We start from the raw sequence: 17,602 nt of genomic DNA, 5'->3' as shown, positions 1-17,602 counted from the left end.
AAAAATGATCTTAACGCCTTTTTAAGAGACAGTCTTCACTCCTTCCGATCTGATTATGTAAGCGTAGAGCACATGTGGAATGATTTCAGAGAGATAATGTCGATGACAGTTGAGAGATATATACCACATAAATTAATAAGTGATGCTACTGATCCCTCATGGTGCACAAAACGGGTCAAATGGCTGCTGCAGAAGCAACGGAAAAAGCATGCCAAATTTAATAGAACGCAAAATCCCAAAAATTGGCAAAGTTTTGCAGAAGTTCGAAATGTAGCGTGTACTTCAATGCGCGATGCTTTTAATAATTTCCACAACGAAATTCCGTCTCGGAATCTGGCAGAAAACCCAAAGAGACTCTGGCACACCAGTGGCAACACGCAATCAATACCTTCACTGCGCGATAACAACGGTGAAGTCCCTGATGACAGTGCCACCAAAGCAGAGTTATTAAATTCAGTTTTCTGAAATTCCTTCACCAAAGAAGACGAAGTAAATATTCATGAATTCCAATCAAGAATAACTGCCAATATGAGAAATACAGAAGTAGATATCCTCGGTGTAGCAAAGCAGCTTTAATCACTTAATAAAGTCAAAGCGTCCGATCCAGATTCTATACCAGTCAGGTTCCTTAGAGAGTATGCTGATACAATAGCTCCATATTTAGGGTTTATATACAACCCTCTCACTCACAGAAAGATCCGTACCTAAAGACTGAAAAATTGCTCAAGTCATACCAATACCGAAAAAGGGAAGCAGGAGTAACCCGCTGAATTACAAGCCCGTAATACTAACGTCGATTTGCAGCAGGGATCTGGAACATATACTGTGTTCGAACAACATGAAGTAGGCCTATGTCGAAGAAAACACTTTATTGTCACATAGTTAACACGTATTCAAAAAATATCGTTCTTGTCAAAGACAGCTAGCTTTTTATACTCATGAAGTAATGAGTGCTATCGACAGGGGATGTCAAATTGATTCCACATTATCAGATTTCCAGAAGGCTTTCGACACCGTTACTCACCAGCGTCTTCTAACCAAACTGCGTGTCTATGGAATATCGCCTCAGTTGTGCGACTGGATTCATGATTTCCTGTCAGAAAGGTCACAGTTCGTAGTAACAGACAGAAAGTCATTGAGTAAAACGCCCAAGTAATATCCGGCGTTCCCGAAGGAAGTGTTACAGGCCCTCTATTGTTCCTGGTCTATATTAACGACATAGGGGACTAACTGAGTAGCCGTCTTAGATTATTTGCAGATGATGCTGTCATTTATCGTCTTTTGAAGTCATCAGATGACGAAACCGAATTGCAAAATGATTTAAATAAGATATCTGTATGGTGTGAAAAGTGGCAATTGACCCTGAATGAAGAAAAGTGTGAACTTATTCACATGAGAACTAACAGTAATCAGTTTAATTTCGATTACGAGACAAGTCACACAATTCTGAAGGCTGTAAATTCAATTAAATACTCAAGGATTACAATTACAAATTACCTAAATTGGAACGATGATATAGATAATGATGTGGGTAGAACAAACCAAAGTCTGCGATTTATTGACAGACCACTTAGAAGGTGCAACAGGTCTACTCAAGAGACTCCTTATACCATGCTTGTCCTCCCTATTCTACAGTATTGCTGTGTGGTGTGAGATCGGCATCAGATGCGACTGATGGATAACATCGAACGAAAAAGTTCAAAGAAGGGGAGCTCGTTTCGCATTATCGCGAAATAAGGGAGATAATACCACAGACATTATTCCTGAATTAGAGTGGCAATCATTAAAACAAAGGCGTTTTTCGTTGCGACGGCAACTTCTAATGAAATTCAAATCACTAGTTCTCTCCTCAGATAGCGAAAACACTCTGTTGGCACCCACCTACATAGGGATAAATTATCATCACGGTGCAATAAAAGAAATCAGGCCTCGCAAAGAAAAATGTAAGTGCTCGGTTTTCCTGCGCGTCGTTCGAGAGTGTAACGTTAAAGAGACAGCTTGAAGGTGGTTCACTGAACCCTATGCCAAGCCCTTTATTGTGAATAGCAGAGTAATCACGTAGATGTAGATGTACATGACCCACCAAAATGGTTCAAATGGCTCTGAGCACTATGGAACTTAACATCTGAGGTCATCAGTCCCCTAGAACTACTTAAACTTAACTAACCTAAGGACATCACTCAGATCCAAGCCCGAGGCAGGATTCGAACCGTAGCGATCGCGCGGTTTCAGACTGAAGCGCCTAGAACGGCTCGGCCACACCGGCCGGCCCATGACCCACCAATGAGATTGCGTCTATCTGTATATTGTAACACTAAAAAAGTATCTTGAAAATGAGCAGTGAAAAGAAATCATATATTGTCCACATGATTGAATGAAAGAGGATGTATAATGTCCACCATTTACATTTCAGTTTGCTTTTGTTTCATCTACTTTGACACTACTGTTGAGTTTCACTTTTGTCAATGCTTGTGACTTGTGCCTGACTGTTCAAAGTTTTAGTCAACATTGTTGCCTTCTGGTATTGTTTGACACTGTTATAGCAAAATCATTATTGTTAATACTGCATAGCAGCAGTATTCTTTTGTGTTTCGTGTGTACTGCATCCAGCGGATTTAGAAGAGGAATGTGCGACTCTAGGGGAGGAGTATAAAGATCGTGGAACAAGAAAAAGAATGAAGAAGAAATGACAATAGAAGCGGAAACTGAAATCAGGTAAATCTTCTGTTTATTCCTTTTTACTAGAAAAATGGAATTTGTTTCCATAACATCCATCAGTAAATAATGCCATGATAAATAGTAATGATCCTCATTTAATGAATTTCGATACTCCCTGCCAACATAGAGAGGGACGTTGCAATTGCTGTTCTATCCCAGTAAACATTCTATGTAGAACCAAAATAAATGTGTTGGCTACGCCAAATAAAAACATGAACCTCCAGAAGTTAGTATCTTCTGGACATAAGCATTCCTAAGCATTGGCGTATTCATGGAGAGAATGCCAAAGTAAAACCAGCAGCTGTTACTGTGAAATATCAAAGATTTACCCTATTTTTCATTTTAATTTTTCTTCTTAATGAAGAGTATCTCTGCAGATAATAAACCGGAAATGATCGAACAGACTTTGTAATACTTGCAGTTAATGTTCCTACATGCTAATCTAAACAAAGAACATTATTATTTCAGAAACTTAAGTAAGTAGCCTAACTATCACACGCTAACAAGGATTTTTGTAAACTGCAGGTGAAATCAGGGAGTGAGAAAATTATTGTACGTGCTGCAATTTTATTTTTTTGGAAACGCTTCGGTACTGGTCAAACAAGATTAAATAACATTGCAAAAGGAATTGCATCTGGGAGATGACTAACAGATAGAACGCGGGGGGGGGGGGGGGGGGGTTGATCATAAGATTACAAAGTATCAAAGTATGAAACAAAAAGAAAGCATATGGTAGAACTATTATCAAAACTGGAAGCCACCGAAAGTCATTACAGTAGAAACGAAAGCCTGCGATTGTATCTTTTGTATGGATTACATATAAACAAGCTTTTAAAATTAATGTGGAATCGAATTCGATATCCCAAAACGGAATTAACTGTGAAAACGGCATTATGTTCCATTGAATAGTTTAGTATATATCAGTTTTTCGCTTTTCCTGAAAAATTTGAATCAATGGACTTTATACGTTTTGGTTTGTTGCTTCTCATATCTGCTGGGATATTACATGTCATGACCTACAGTAGAAAATTTCTCCAAAATCAGAATTACAAGTAACTGAATACCGATTCACCTAATTGCAAAAATCATATGAAAAAAGGAAACAAAGCTTTCATAAAATGTCTGACTCTTGATAAAACACATAAGCCCTGGATTACTTTGTGAGAGAGTGCATGTTTTGGCTGCATACGCACAATGACTTGCAGATGCTATGCAGGTGTGTGTGTGTGTGTGTGTGTGTGTGTGTGTGTGTGTGTGCACTGGTGAAACATCCTGCTGCTCTCTACACCTTCACTTGCCACAGTTAGCTTTTGACAATCATATGCATTCGTTACTGATTGGCTCTTTTGTTTGTAAGCGCATTGGGATACTTTTGGGCATGACATTAAAAGAACAAGATAGTAGTTCTGAGTGATTGTTTCGATCACACATGTCAAAATGATTGGATATTTTTGAGCATGAGCAATATGGAAACTCTGAGCTACTACTGACTGGCTTTACACAATTCAGGTCATTCAGATAGATTTGAACATGGCACCAATTTAAATTAGTCAGATCATTCAGATACTTTCGTGCAGAGTGCCAGTCAACTCTATTCAGATAATTCAGATACATCTGAATATGCCCTAGATGGCAGCTTTACAACTATACAATGATTGGCTATTTCGTTTTAATGGCTGCTAGCAGAAGTGGGCTAGTTTCACCATCTTGGATCGTTACAGCATAGGCATTGCAACTTATTATTGGGTCCATCTACCAAAAAGTAAATTCACCACAAGACATAACTGAAGCCTGAGAGAAAACCTGAGATTACTAGTAAAAATGTGACCCACTCATATTGTTCATCAAGCTAAGAGATTTTAATCATCCCACAATCGACTGCACTATTTACATCATTGAGAATTTCCACAAGAAATTGGTATGAATGATCATGAGGCAGCTGTAGGAATAATGATTTCCTAGTTATGTTTTTCTTCGTCTTCTTTTTCTTCTTGTTTTTGCCTTTTCCTATTTATTCTAAGCGGTCAGCTCTGTGGTATGGGTTGAGGCAATGTTGGTTGTAATTTGTGCACATATGCCATTCCTGACACCACCACTCCCTCCAGAAGGGAATATGTGCATCTTTCTAGATATTTGTGCACCATGTGTCTGTAGCAGGATGTTAGTACCTGCTTCGTATTTAAGTAACTGGATGTGCAAAAATGTGTAAAAACCACATACAGGTCTGGTTGCACTGCAGAAGCAAAGTTGCTCATTTTGTTTGCTAGGTATTCAATGTGTGCCTGCCAGTTCAAATTTTTATCTGAATTTAGAGCTAAGAATTGGACTGAATCAGCTTCCTCTGTACGTTGATTCCTGTGTACAATCTTAATCTGCTCACATTTTGACTGTTTGATTTTGATCTGCATCATGTGAGTCTTAGATATGTTTAGATTCAACCTGTTTACCTGAAACCAGGTTTCTAAGGTACTGAGGGTTCTGATCACAGATTTGGGAATTTTTTCCAAATCATGATCTTCAACTAAGACAGAAGTATAATCTGCAAACAGAATTCGTTCAAAAATGGCTCTGAGCACTATGGGACTGAACATCTGTGGTCATCAGTCCCCTAGAACTTAGAACTACTCAAACCTAACTAACCTAGGGACATCACACACACCCATGCCCGAGGCAGGATTCGAACCTGCGACCGTAGCAGTCACGTGGTTCCAGACTGAAGCGCCTAGAACCGCATGGCCACACCGGCCGTCTAAACAGAATAGATAGGGAGCTTATACTTAATGGTAAGTCATTAACATAGAAGACAAATGTGACTGGACCTAATATCGAACATTGTGGAACACCCTGAGCTATATTTTTCCAGTCAGAATAATCAAATGAGCCATTTGAAGAGATGCTATCTCTTTGTTTTCAGTTTGATAAGTCAGGCTAATGCCATATTTTTCAAGTTTGTAACAAGCAATGCATGGTTTACAGAATCAATTGCGTCTGTGAGGTCGCAGAAAATTGCTGCCACCTTATTTCTCTTGTCTAATGATGTACTTATTTTCTCAATGAAACTGTTTACTGCATCTGTGGTGTTTTCCCCCACTGAAAATCAAATTGGTTGTTTAGAGTAACAGAATATTTTGCTATGAAGTTTTGGATTTGTTCAACAGCAAGTTTTTCAAATATTTTAGATAGAACTGCGAGAATCGACATAGGATGATAATTTCCCACGATCTCTCTTGATCCCTTCCTGAAGAGTGGTTTGACTTCAGCATATTTTATTACCTCCGGGAAACAGCACTCTTCAAAATATTGACTTATTATTTGAGCTGGCGGGTTTCCAATTCTGTTGTGCACCACTTTAATAACTTTGATGGGTATTCCATCCGAACCTGCAGATTTTTTGCTTTTTAATGTTAGAATAGTATTTTCTACATCCTCCACAGAAACTTTTAAGAATTTTGTAAATTTTTCTGAGTTTTCACCTGAGCCAAAGGGATTTACTTTGTTGTGATAATCTGTTCCATCTACATCAGACTTTGCTACATTTATAAAGAATTCATTAAAGTACTCTGGTATAAGAGCTGTACTAGTTAATTTGTTTTAATAATCTGTTCTGTGCTATTTAAATTCTTATTTAGACTATAAAAAGCTATTCAAATATGTAACTGTTATTATCATAACAACTGTACAAGAACTTCTGTGTGACAAAAACACAGGCAAAATGAAAGTTATAACTTAGGCACTGAATGAAGTTACAGCAGAAGAGTAATTCAAGATTATGTTTGAATGCTAAAGGACATTGAAGATCTACAAGGATATTGGGAGCTGCAGCTGTGTTGGCAATGGTGAACCACCAGTATAACAACCATGATGTGCCACTGAGCAGCAACAGCCCTTGGAAGGCAACTGGAAAACACAACAAGAGGCAGCATCGACTACACAGCAGCAGCAAAATTGGTGCACTAGTTTCAAGCAGCAGTACTCCACAAGATAAGTATAAACAATAAAAATTGAGCTGTCTGGTATAGAGGTATATTTTTGAAACTTGTACTTGGTTTAGCAAGAGTGTCAAAATGAATAAATCAAATGGATATTGCGTTAATTAAGTCATCAATGACTGTAAATCTTCAGAGAATGAAAACAGCATATGTTCTGTGAATAGCTCTGAAATCAAAATGGATCACCAGAATTTAATATTGCAAGTTTTAGAGAAAATGAATGGCCAATTGGATGAAATAAACGAAAATGTAAAGAATCAAGAAGCAGAAAATATTAGTAGTACCAAGTCAATGATAAGTATATTAACCAAGGGAGACACTGATGCTAAAAACAAAGTTAGGGATAGAATGTAACTCAAGTGAATACTTAAGGCATGTTAGCTTTCAGTGAAAGCCTCCATCAGGAAATGAAACATGCACACACATTCATTCACCCAAGTGAGTACACCTCATTCACATATGACAGCCACCTTCAGCAGCTGAAACCGACATACTCTAGATGGCGGTCATACGTGCATGAATTTTGCTTGCTTGTGTGAATGAATGTGTATGTGTGTGTGTGATTTTCCGTTTCTGATGAAGGCTTTGGTCAAAAGCAAATGTGTAAGTGTCTTTTTGTAGGACCTGTCTTCATCTCAATGTGTCATCTTTACAGTATCAGCCTATCTTTTCCACATGTTATTTCCATGATGAGTGCTTTATGATTGGAATTCATACTCTTCTTAAGGCTTTTTCTTTATCAAGGTGAACCTTTTTGTGCAAAACGTATTTATTTGAGGTGGAATTCCTATCCATTGTATAATTATTATGAATGCTGAAAAGTGGCACATAATGAGTTAATACTCACAGTTACAAATACACAAATGCAAAGGAACAGGGTAAATACTTTTACTGTTCTCTAGAACTGATCTATATTTTTGTTTAAAATTGATTTTAGGTACATTTTCATTTATTATGATCATTAAACGTTTGTTTGTTGGAATTCATATCCAGGGAATGCCACACAATGAAGCTACTCATAGGCAGCTAATACTAACCAGCTGATGTACGCCTTTCATAGTAAAAGGGTAAATATTTTAAAACAGGTTTTAGCTTTTAACTAATGTTTTTGTTATGATAGTTTAGTAGCTGAACACCTTCACCATTTCATTATTATTATTATTATTATTATTATTATTATTATTATTATTATTATTGTTACTGTACACAACATTTTGTTTCCTGTGCCTGTGAATAGCTCTAAAAAAATTTACTTTGGTTTTTTTCCATCATTATTTGCACACTATAAAGAGGCTGCCTTTTTAAAAATTTTGTTGTTCATATTATTTGTTTATTGCGATGACATGACGCACAGTCTCCACTTAGATGTATTAAGTAGTTAAAAATGTGGTCACAGATGTGTGTTACACTGTTATTATATAGTGAATGCAACTTCTATAGCTTGTGTACATGACATCAGGCAGTGTGTACTTGAAGAGAGTCTGAGCACAAGGAGAAAGACTTATGCTGTTTGCAGCCGTGACAATATCAAGTTTGAATAGCATGGTGCTAGCCAATATTTTTTAATAAATAGGTTATGCACAAGCTCAACTTTTATTCAACTTGTCATGGGAAATAATCAGATATTTAACTGTTATTATCATGAAACTGTAATAGATCTTCATACCATGTTTCTGCTTTCTCAATCTGATTCCTGTACTGATTCACATTTTGACTTTGCTGTCCATTAGTTATTCTCATGAGCCCTCACTCTGCTCTGTTCCAGTTACTTCAGGACAGCTTCTTCTACTCTGCTCCTGCATAGTTGCAGTACACTGCATCCTATGCTACTTTTGATTTTTCCTTGTCATACTTCTCCTTTGGAGAAGACAGTCTGACTATCCTTTGAAGTTCAGAACATTTAAAAATAACCTTCTTGAATTATCAGTAAGCCTGACTAAGTAGCCTAGACCAACTTATAAACAGCTATACACCCATAAGAGAACTAATGTTCAATGGCTGACATCTGTCAATCGTTCACTGAGTGTCAACCATTTACCCAAATGCAACTGTTCATTGCACCAACTGCCACACATTATCACCCACAGACCACCAGTTCTACTCTATTGGCCGCTGATACAACACATGTGTGATATCATACTAGCAACATAGCTCACTAGAGCTCATAAAATCCTACAATCTCAGGCGTTCTACTGTGTCAGCCCACTAAAATCACGTCAAAATCCAAGTCCCTGTATATATTATACTGACTTCCTCGTTTTAATAAAGCATGTATAAAGTTTCTATCCTTATTTAGTTCCCAGTGGCACAAATCCCGGTTTAAAAATCTTTTTTTTCTGAAAAGAGGTGAAAAGTAATTATATTCGCAGTGTAATTTCAACTTACCACATTCTGGCAAGCAGTTTGGATCATTATACAGCAATAGCATCCATGTCACTACAACAACATCTTACTGGGTGATAGTTACACCATTTGAGGAGCTGTCATGCAACTGAAACTTAGTGAAGACTTGCATGGAGCATAAGGAATGCACACATTCTCTGCACATATTATTGCTAACCTACATACGAGACTTTGATGATGAGAAACTCCAGAATGATTAGGAACAGCTATTTCTGATAATTTCTACATGTTCTTAATATGCCTTGGAAATATTTCTCTCGAAAGCTAAAGCTACATCTACTGGCTGTGTCAGGTCATTGAGTACCAACTAATTGCCAAGTCATCCCCTACCAAAGGATATATAGAGGGCATGGGATCAGCATACCATTCTCCTAGCCTTTGAAACCTTCCCAGACCTTGGAGCTACTACTTCTCACTCAAGCAGAACCCCAGCTGCCATTACAAAGCTGGGTCCACACTGTTCCAGTACTCCCACTGAGGTAGTAGCCACAAGTTCAACACATACCAAATGTACTGCAAAATTAGCTATGGAGGCAGACAAATGTTTATTTCTGCTTTAGAGGAGATACTTGAGCTGTGCACATTAAATTTTTCAAAGGCAACTGCTGGTGGTGTCTGTTGATGAATTACATTGACAATCTATTTAAATACAAATTCTTTCCTGTGTGTTATTCGCAAAATTTCTAAATATTACCTGTTCATTGGGTCAACAGATATTTGTGAAAGGCGATTTCTAGGCTACTGATATTACTTAACACAGATAATTTTAGATTTAAGATCATAAAAGAGACTTCAATCATGATGTGTCAACATTTCTCTAATCCAATAGAAGAAGCATATAATGCTCAGTAACTAGTTATAGTTTTGTAGATAAATGAGTGATGAATTACTCTCCTATTTTCCATTTTGTCTTGTATTCAATTGAAGGCTTCCTATATGGTATCATATGGATTCCAGATGCAGGCACTGGACAAGGTGCTTCTCTGCTAGTCAACATAATTCCTCCAATTGTTTGGTGTTGTTGAAACCTAGAAGCATGAAGTAGACAGAAAAAATCTGACAATGATTATACCCAATTGAATACTGGTATTCTGTCACTACCATATTATCACAGTGTAGAACAAGTAAGCTAATTTTATGGTTAATGTGATGATCTGGGCTCACATGATTCTTTGGTTGACCTCTTTCCATCCTCAGAATGGATGTGTTACATCCATTGATGCTAATGTCCATGACCAACCTTTATCCCCTAAATAAGGTAAGTTGTAAAGCCTTACTCAGATCTAATCTTGTCAGCTGGCTACATCCAAGAGAGCAATGATTAACCATAAAATCATATTCAAATGTGCATAAAATATTTAAACTCGCAAAAAATTCCTACTTATAAGGATTTCCCTCCACACTTACCGTTCACTTCTATCGCAATATCTGTGAAATTATTTTGAGTCACTAGTAATTCAATGATTATTGTGGTATTTTTTTATCTAAGGCTTTCTGGGAGCTTACAGATCTTCATCAAGGGTAAATTAGCATTGTTTGCTCAGCTGGTGTGTCATTGTCTTTAGTCACATATTTACAAGGGCTTGTAATGCCACATATGCTTTGCATTCAGATGACACTAAGAAACTGGTCTCTCGTACCATGTTTATTTGCCTGCACTGTCTACCATTCCCCATAGATTTGCATTTGAGAGGACTTGTGTGCCAGTCTACAACTGTTCAGCTAGATTTTGTTTCTCTGTAGAGTCCAGCACCAACCCTTACATACAAAATTGGTCATTTGGACCCAAGATTCATGGGTTGCATATTGCGATTGAAGCTGACAGTCTCCAAATGAGCTAGAAGACTAAAAGACTGTTTACCATGAGCATGAAGTTTCTCCATATCTCATTAAGAAAACTGTGCAAGTCATGCCTCAGTAGTAATCAAGAGTCAAGGAAGAAGAAGCAAATAGGGATGTTGTCAGTTATAAAGTGTTTTTTTTCCCTGTGTGAGAAGTCATTTCTTAAAAATAGTAAGGATCAAGGTGTTAAGTTCGATACGGGTGACCTTTCTGACATCAGAAACTTCTCTGGGAAGGTCAGAGAGAATCTACAGTGAAAAGCAAGGATCTGTGTCATTTTGATAAATATTATACATTGGCGAAACCACACAAACTGTACAAAAACAGCAAAATGAACTTAGGCAGCTGATATTTTCTTCTTCACCTGAACGAATCAGCAATGGCTCAGTATTGCACCTCTGCTCACCACTGTTTTAACTATGAACACTTTCAAAAACTGTCCACCATTACATCTTTCTGGGAGTGTCAGCGTAAGGAAGCAGCGAAAAACAACTAGCAAGAAGTATAAGCAATCAATATGAGGGTTTCAAATTAGACAATTCCAGTACTTGGATTCTGCTCATATCTCCTATATGCTGTCATTGTAATTTCTCTTGTGAATCAAAAACTTGTCATAATTTGACTGACTCAGAAATTAATTCATAAGATTTATTGACCTCCATCGTCCACATTCAGTTCTATTTTTAATTATGGTTATTGCAATTTTTGAAGACTTCCTCATATTACCATACTGGCACTTAAAGGAACAACACAACAGTGAACTCAGAAGACAATGGAAGACACTCCATGACAATGACTATAGGATTTATAGTTGAAATATGAGGAGAAATATGTTGGAACACTACAAAAGAACTAATTGGAGAAACTGTTTCACTGAATGCTCTATATTAATATGGCCTGAACAATTCATTGAAACGAAATGGTTATTTTCAGTTACTTGGAGACCATTTGTAGTCGTTAATGAACCGCATCTTTCCAAACAACAATGAAATTTTTGCAAGTGATAATGTGCCATGTCACAAGGCCAAAATTGTTCACAGTTCAGTTGAAAAACATTGTGGACAATTCAAGCAAATGATTTGGCCACCCCGACTGCTCAACATGAATGCAATAAAACATTTAAACGATATAATCAGGAATTCAGTTACTACAAAAATCCTGTACTGGCAACACTTTCACATTTGTGATTGACTACAGAGGCAACATGCCTCAGTGTTTCTGCAGTGGAGTTCCTACGATGTGCTGAGTCCACACGACATTTACCTACTGCAGTACACTGGGCAAAAGTAGGTCTGAAACAATATTAGGAGGTATTGTGTGACTTTTGTCACCCCAGTGTAATGTTAAGAGAAGGAGTACATAAAATTTTATGATATCTACTTCAATAATACAGTGTTACAGGTAACATCAAAATTATGTAAGCAGGAATCTGTTAACAAACCATTTTATATAGATAATTTGAATCTGCTAGTATTCTCTAGTATTACAACTTAATGTGGGAGTAATTTATCAGAGATTAATGTCACTTAAAATTGATTTCATCTGTTCTTTTTTTGAGTAGTATACTTTTTCTTAAACCCCTCAAATAAAATAATTTTAAGTGCACTGTAGGCAAAAGAATGGACTACTTTTTGGACTCTGTTGAAATATCTGAGTCCAAGATATTTGTGGCCTGTTAAGAACATTAGCAAGCCTGTTGTGGGGAATATCATTTGACTGTCCAGTCCCTGTGTTTTCTTTCTGTATGGACATCTTAAGGTCAAAATTATTTAAATTCTCTTTAATACTGAGGAGATAACTATAGATATAGAGGCTAGGAACTGTCATAATATTAAGATCTTTGAAATGAGTTTTACATACTTCTCTTAAAAATTGTTACTATAAATCTGATAGCCTTATTGTTGCCACCTGAAAACAATTTCTGAGCCAAAGCTGTTACCCCATCGAAGAATTCCACAGGTAAGGTGAGAGTGGAAAAATAAGAAATATGCATATACCAATAGGGCTTTGCTTATGTTATTCCTGAACTTGTTCATCAGATAAATCACTCATGACAGTCTGGAGCACAATTTTTCCGTGTTACTCACCTAGGTGAGTCTCTTTTCAGTGTAAAGACCTAACAGTTAGATTATTTTGTACTCTTCACTGCAGACACTAAAACTGAAAACCGTATCTTCAGTTTTCCTATAATTAATTTGCAGGCAATTTGTCTGGAACCAACTAGCATGTGTGTCCATTGCTGTATTTATATTGTGCCACAGCTTTCTATATAACAAAAATGGTGTAATTAAAGTTTTATCATCTGTGCATAATAAAGACTCATATGGCAAGAATGAGCGGAAATTACCAAGTAGTGAGCTCTTAGGTATACCTTTCACAGCAGATACACAGTCTAATATTTTATCATTGTTACTAACTGTTCTATGGCTCAATAAGGTGAACAGCATTCCCACCAGCTCTACAGTACCAGCACTTGATGATAAGTCTACTGTGGGAGACAGTGTCAAGATTTGCTCAGGTGTGGAGCGTGCCAATTCTTTATTTCTTTAAGTTTATTACACCAGTTCAATTTTCTGTTTTTTGTAATATTTCGGACAAAAGGAGTAATCTTTCCTACCAAAAACCATAAAAATTTCTTTGTTGACTTACAATTTGTAAACCATCACAAATAGTAGCCAATTGTGTAAATTTGCTACCATCTTCATGTGCACGGCATCAAGCTTTTGATGAAATAGATGTTATGGTAAAAACAGTTGTGTAGGTAAGAGGAGGTATAATTGATGTTATAGCCAGAGAGGAAAAATATCTTTCTCATTCCTCTCGCACACATTCAATATGATGTCACCCCCACACCTGAGCCAAACAATAATCAAACTGGTATCTTTCCTCAACATTCCCGTCACTGTACTGGCTAATAATTACACTGATAATGCCACAAGTCCAATACAAACAGTGCATTGGTACTTGTTCTGTGGCTGCTGATGACATTCTGCACAATTGCTCAGATAGCTGTTTCTGCTGTTCCACAATCTGAAATACTAGAAGTATACACTGACATGAAATGACGTGGTCATAATTTTTCTGAGGTATGCTTGTATGAATGTTAGGGTAAGTGTTTATTCATGTACTATTCCACTGAGTCATTCATTTGAAACATTCAGGAACACTTACAGAAAATTTTACTCTGCTTCAATGTGTTTTAGGAAGATACCAACCTCAATAATAACAGTAGTTGTGGAATCAAAGGCACGGACGGGGTTATTCAGGACTCTGATGATAAACCTTCTCACGCTCTTCAGGGATACCTTCTGAGTATTTTGGTACTGGGGATCAGTGGTTTCTGGCTGTTCATTACAGAGTTACTGCATTTTGTTTTCTTTCTTGTTCCAATTAGTTTAGTGTCTTTATTGCACTGAAAACAGTGCTGACAGCAGTAGCAGCAGTAATACCCTTCTTACCTCATTGCCCTCAAGATTGCTTCAAGTACCGCACAATTCCACATAGGATTTTGTTTTCCAGCAGTTTTAGTTATGCAATCATGATAATACACAGCAGTATTAAAGGTATGCTTACTGATGATGAGTTGGATGATATGCACTAGGTTTATGAATTCACTGAATGCAATGTGAGAACTGCACAATGAAGCTCTGATAATAGCTTATGTGTTCCATCTTAAGGTTGTAGCATTATCTGTGTTGTGTGGGGTACGCTTTGATCACTGCATATAACATACTTCTTCATTGTTCTGAAGGTATTTTCACAGACACAAGAGTGGCTGCATTAACAAACCAAAAAATTATAATAACATTATTACTCTGTAATGAATCACCAGAGACCATGACACCCTCATACCAAAATATTAAAAAAGTATCCCTGGACAATCTCTTAAAGCTTATCAGTGGAGTTCTGGTTCACCCTGTGTATTAATAAAGCAACCAAATGGTAATATATTTATGACAACAACAGAACTATTGACAGGATTTGACAAATTGTAACAAAGAGAAATATTTCTATTATATTATTCACTCATCTTCAAATATTTTACATGTCACTGGTGTAAATATTTACATATCAACTGAGGTGACCAAGGTAATGGGATAGCGATATGCACATATACACATGGCAGTACTATAATGTACGTAAAGCATAAGAGAACAGTGCACTGGAAGAGCACTCATTTATACCCAGTTGGCTATGTGAAAAGGTGTCTGACATGAATATGGCCACATGAGAGGAATTAACAGACTTTGAATGTGGAATGGTAGTTGGAGCTAAATTCATGGGACACTCCATTTTCCAAATCACTTGGGAATTCTATATTCCGAGATCCACAATTTGAAGAGTTTGCTGAGAATATCACATTTCAGGCACGACCTCTTACCGCAGATCACACCACTGCGAACGGCCTTCACTTAATGATTAAGAGCAGTGGAGTTAAGAGAGAGTTGTCAATTTTAACCGATAAGCAACAATGCCTGAAAAGACCAAAAAATAAATGTGAGATGTATGACAAATGTACCTGTTAGAACAGTGCAATGAAATTTGTCATTAATGGGCTATGGCGGAAGATGACCAATTTGAGTGCCTTTGCTGAGTGATATCAGCTACAGTGCCTCTCCTGGGCTTGTGACCTTATCACTTGGGCTCTAGATGACTGGGAAACTGTGTTGTGGTCAGATGAGTCCAAGTTTCAGTTATTAAGAATTGATGGTAGGATTTGAGTGTGGCCTAGACCCCATGAAGTCAAAGACACAACTCAATGAGGCACTGTGCAAGCTGGTGGTGGCTCCACAATGGTGTGGGCAGAACCAATCATTGAAAGGAAATTGTTATTTTCTGTTACTTGGAGACCATTTGCAGCTATTCATGAACTTCATCTTCCCAAAAAGCAATGGAATTTTAGTGGGTGACAATGCACCATGTCACCAGGTCACAATTGCTCACAGTTCAGTTGAAATATATTGTGGATGATTTGAGTGAATGATTTGGCCACCCAGACTGCTTAACATGAATGCAATCAAACATTTACAGAATATAATCAGGAAGCACCAAATACTGCACTAGCAACATATTCACAATTATAGTTGGCTATAGGAACAGAAGGTCTCATTATTTTTACAAGGGACTTCCAATGACTTGTTGAGTCAATGCCAAGTTTAGCTGCTGCACTACACTGGACAACAGGAGGTCAGAAACAATATTAGGAGGTATACCATGACTTTAATCACTTCAGCATAAAGCTAAGTGAAGTAGAACATAAAATTTCATGACATTTACTTCAACAATATTGTGTCACATCTAACATCAAAAATATGTATGCAGGAACCCATTAACAAACCATTTGATGTAGATTATTTGTATCTGCTAGTTGTCTCTAATGTGACAACTTGCTGTGGGAGTAATTTATCAGAATGTAATGCCAATTGAAATTGATTTCTTACATTCTTTTATTTCTTAGACAACTCTGATAAAGTAATTTTAAATGCACTATAAGCTATAGAATGAGTTAGTTGTGGAAGTCTGTTGAAATATCTGAGACCAAGACAATTGTGGCTGCTACAAATATTAGCTAGCCTGTTGTACAGCAAATGAACTGATTGTCCAGTCCCTGTGTTGCCTTTCTGTATGGATACCTTAAGGTTAAAATTATTTAAATTCTCTTTAATACTGAGTAGATAACTATACATGTAGAGGCTAGGATCTGTCATAACATTAAGATCTTTGAAATGAGTTTTACATGCTTCTCTTAAAATTTGTTACTATTAATCTAGCAGCCTTCATATTGCCACCTGAAAGCAATTTTGGAGCCAAAGCAGTTACCACATAGATGAATTCCCTGGGTGAGGTGAGAGGGGAATAATACAATATATGCATATGCGAAGAGGGTTTTGCTTGCATTGTGTCTGAATTTGTACAACAGATAAATCACTCAAGACAGTTTGGAGCACAATTTTTATGTGTTACTCACCCAGCTGAGTTTCTGCTCTATGTAGAGACCTAACAGTCAAATTATTTTATACTCTTCATTGGAGACACTAAAACTGAAAACAATTCCTTCAGTTTTATTATAATTAATTTGCAAGCAAAACGTCTGGAACCAAGTAGCATGTCAGTCCATTGTTATATTTACGTTATGTCATGGCTTCTCTATATAATCAAATTGTGTAATTAGAGTTTTACCATCTGTGTACAGTACTGACTCACATGGAAAGAATGAGGGTAAATCGTATTTGATTATAATTACTAAGTTATCTCTCTGGCTTGGGCATGACCCAATAAGGGGAAGAGCACTCCCTCCAGCTCTGTAGTACTGGCAGTTGATGATAAGTATACTGTGGGAGACAGTGTCAAGAGCTTTCCTCAACTCAAGAAGAGTTGTGCAGCTTGTTTCCTTACACTCAAGAGAAACGAAGTTGTGAAGAGCTAAGTAAATTATTTTCCTTAAAATGCTGGTTCATCTGTTTGTGCAAATAATATTCTGTTATCTTTGACATTATTGGTAGGAATGAGATGGCATGATAGTTATCAGGGGATGCTTTATCACTCCTGTTATGGATAGGTGTTACAGTAATAATTTTTGGCAACCTGGAGAGATCCCTTCATGACAAATTTCATTGATGATTATAGTTACTGGCAGTAAAATTTCTTAT

The 17,602-nt window shown here is 37.0% G+C and overlaps 1 protein-coding gene across 1 annotated transcript; it reads right to left on the bottom strand.

Annotated features, from left to right (window-relative positions):
- Positions 1–7,828: 7,828 nt before the first annotated feature.
- LOC126471126 (mini-chromosome maintenance complex-binding protein-like) lies at positions 7,829–8,447 on the bottom strand. Its single transcript, XM_050099212.1, has 3 exons — positions 8,374–8,447; positions 8,115–8,255; positions 7,829–7,946 (listed from the first exon to the last, which is right to left on the bottom strand). The coding sequence occupies exons 1-3, from the start codon at positions 8,445–8,447 to the stop codon at positions 7,829–7,831; spliced, it is 333 nt and encodes a 110-aa protein (XP_049955169.1).
- Positions 8,448–17,602: the final 9,155 nt, after the last annotated feature.

This window comes from Schistocerca serialis, chromosome 3 (assembly GCF_023864345.2).
Source record: "Schistocerca serialis cubense isolate TAMUIC-IGC-003099 chromosome 3, iqSchSeri2.2, whole genome shotgun sequence".
NCBI lineage: Eukaryota > Metazoa > Arthropoda > Insecta > Orthoptera > Acrididae > Schistocerca > Schistocerca serialis.
This window is presented reverse-complemented; position numbering and strand designations above follow the sequence as displayed.

Excerpts from the sequence above, each read along its gene's own strand:
- LOC126471126 (XM_050099212.1), bottom strand. The coding sequence starts at position 8,447 with ATGAGAATAACTAATGGACAGCAAAGTCAAAATGTGAATCAGTACAGG. Across the intron at positions 8,256-8,373 it reads ATTGAGAAAGCAGAAACATG|CACCATGCTATTCAAACTTG; the intron begins GTATGAAGATCT and ends AATATTGGCTAG. Across the intron at positions 7,947-8,114 it reads ATTCACTATATAATAACAGT|AGCTATTCACAGGCACAGGA; the intron begins GTAACACACATC and ends AAATTTTTTTAG.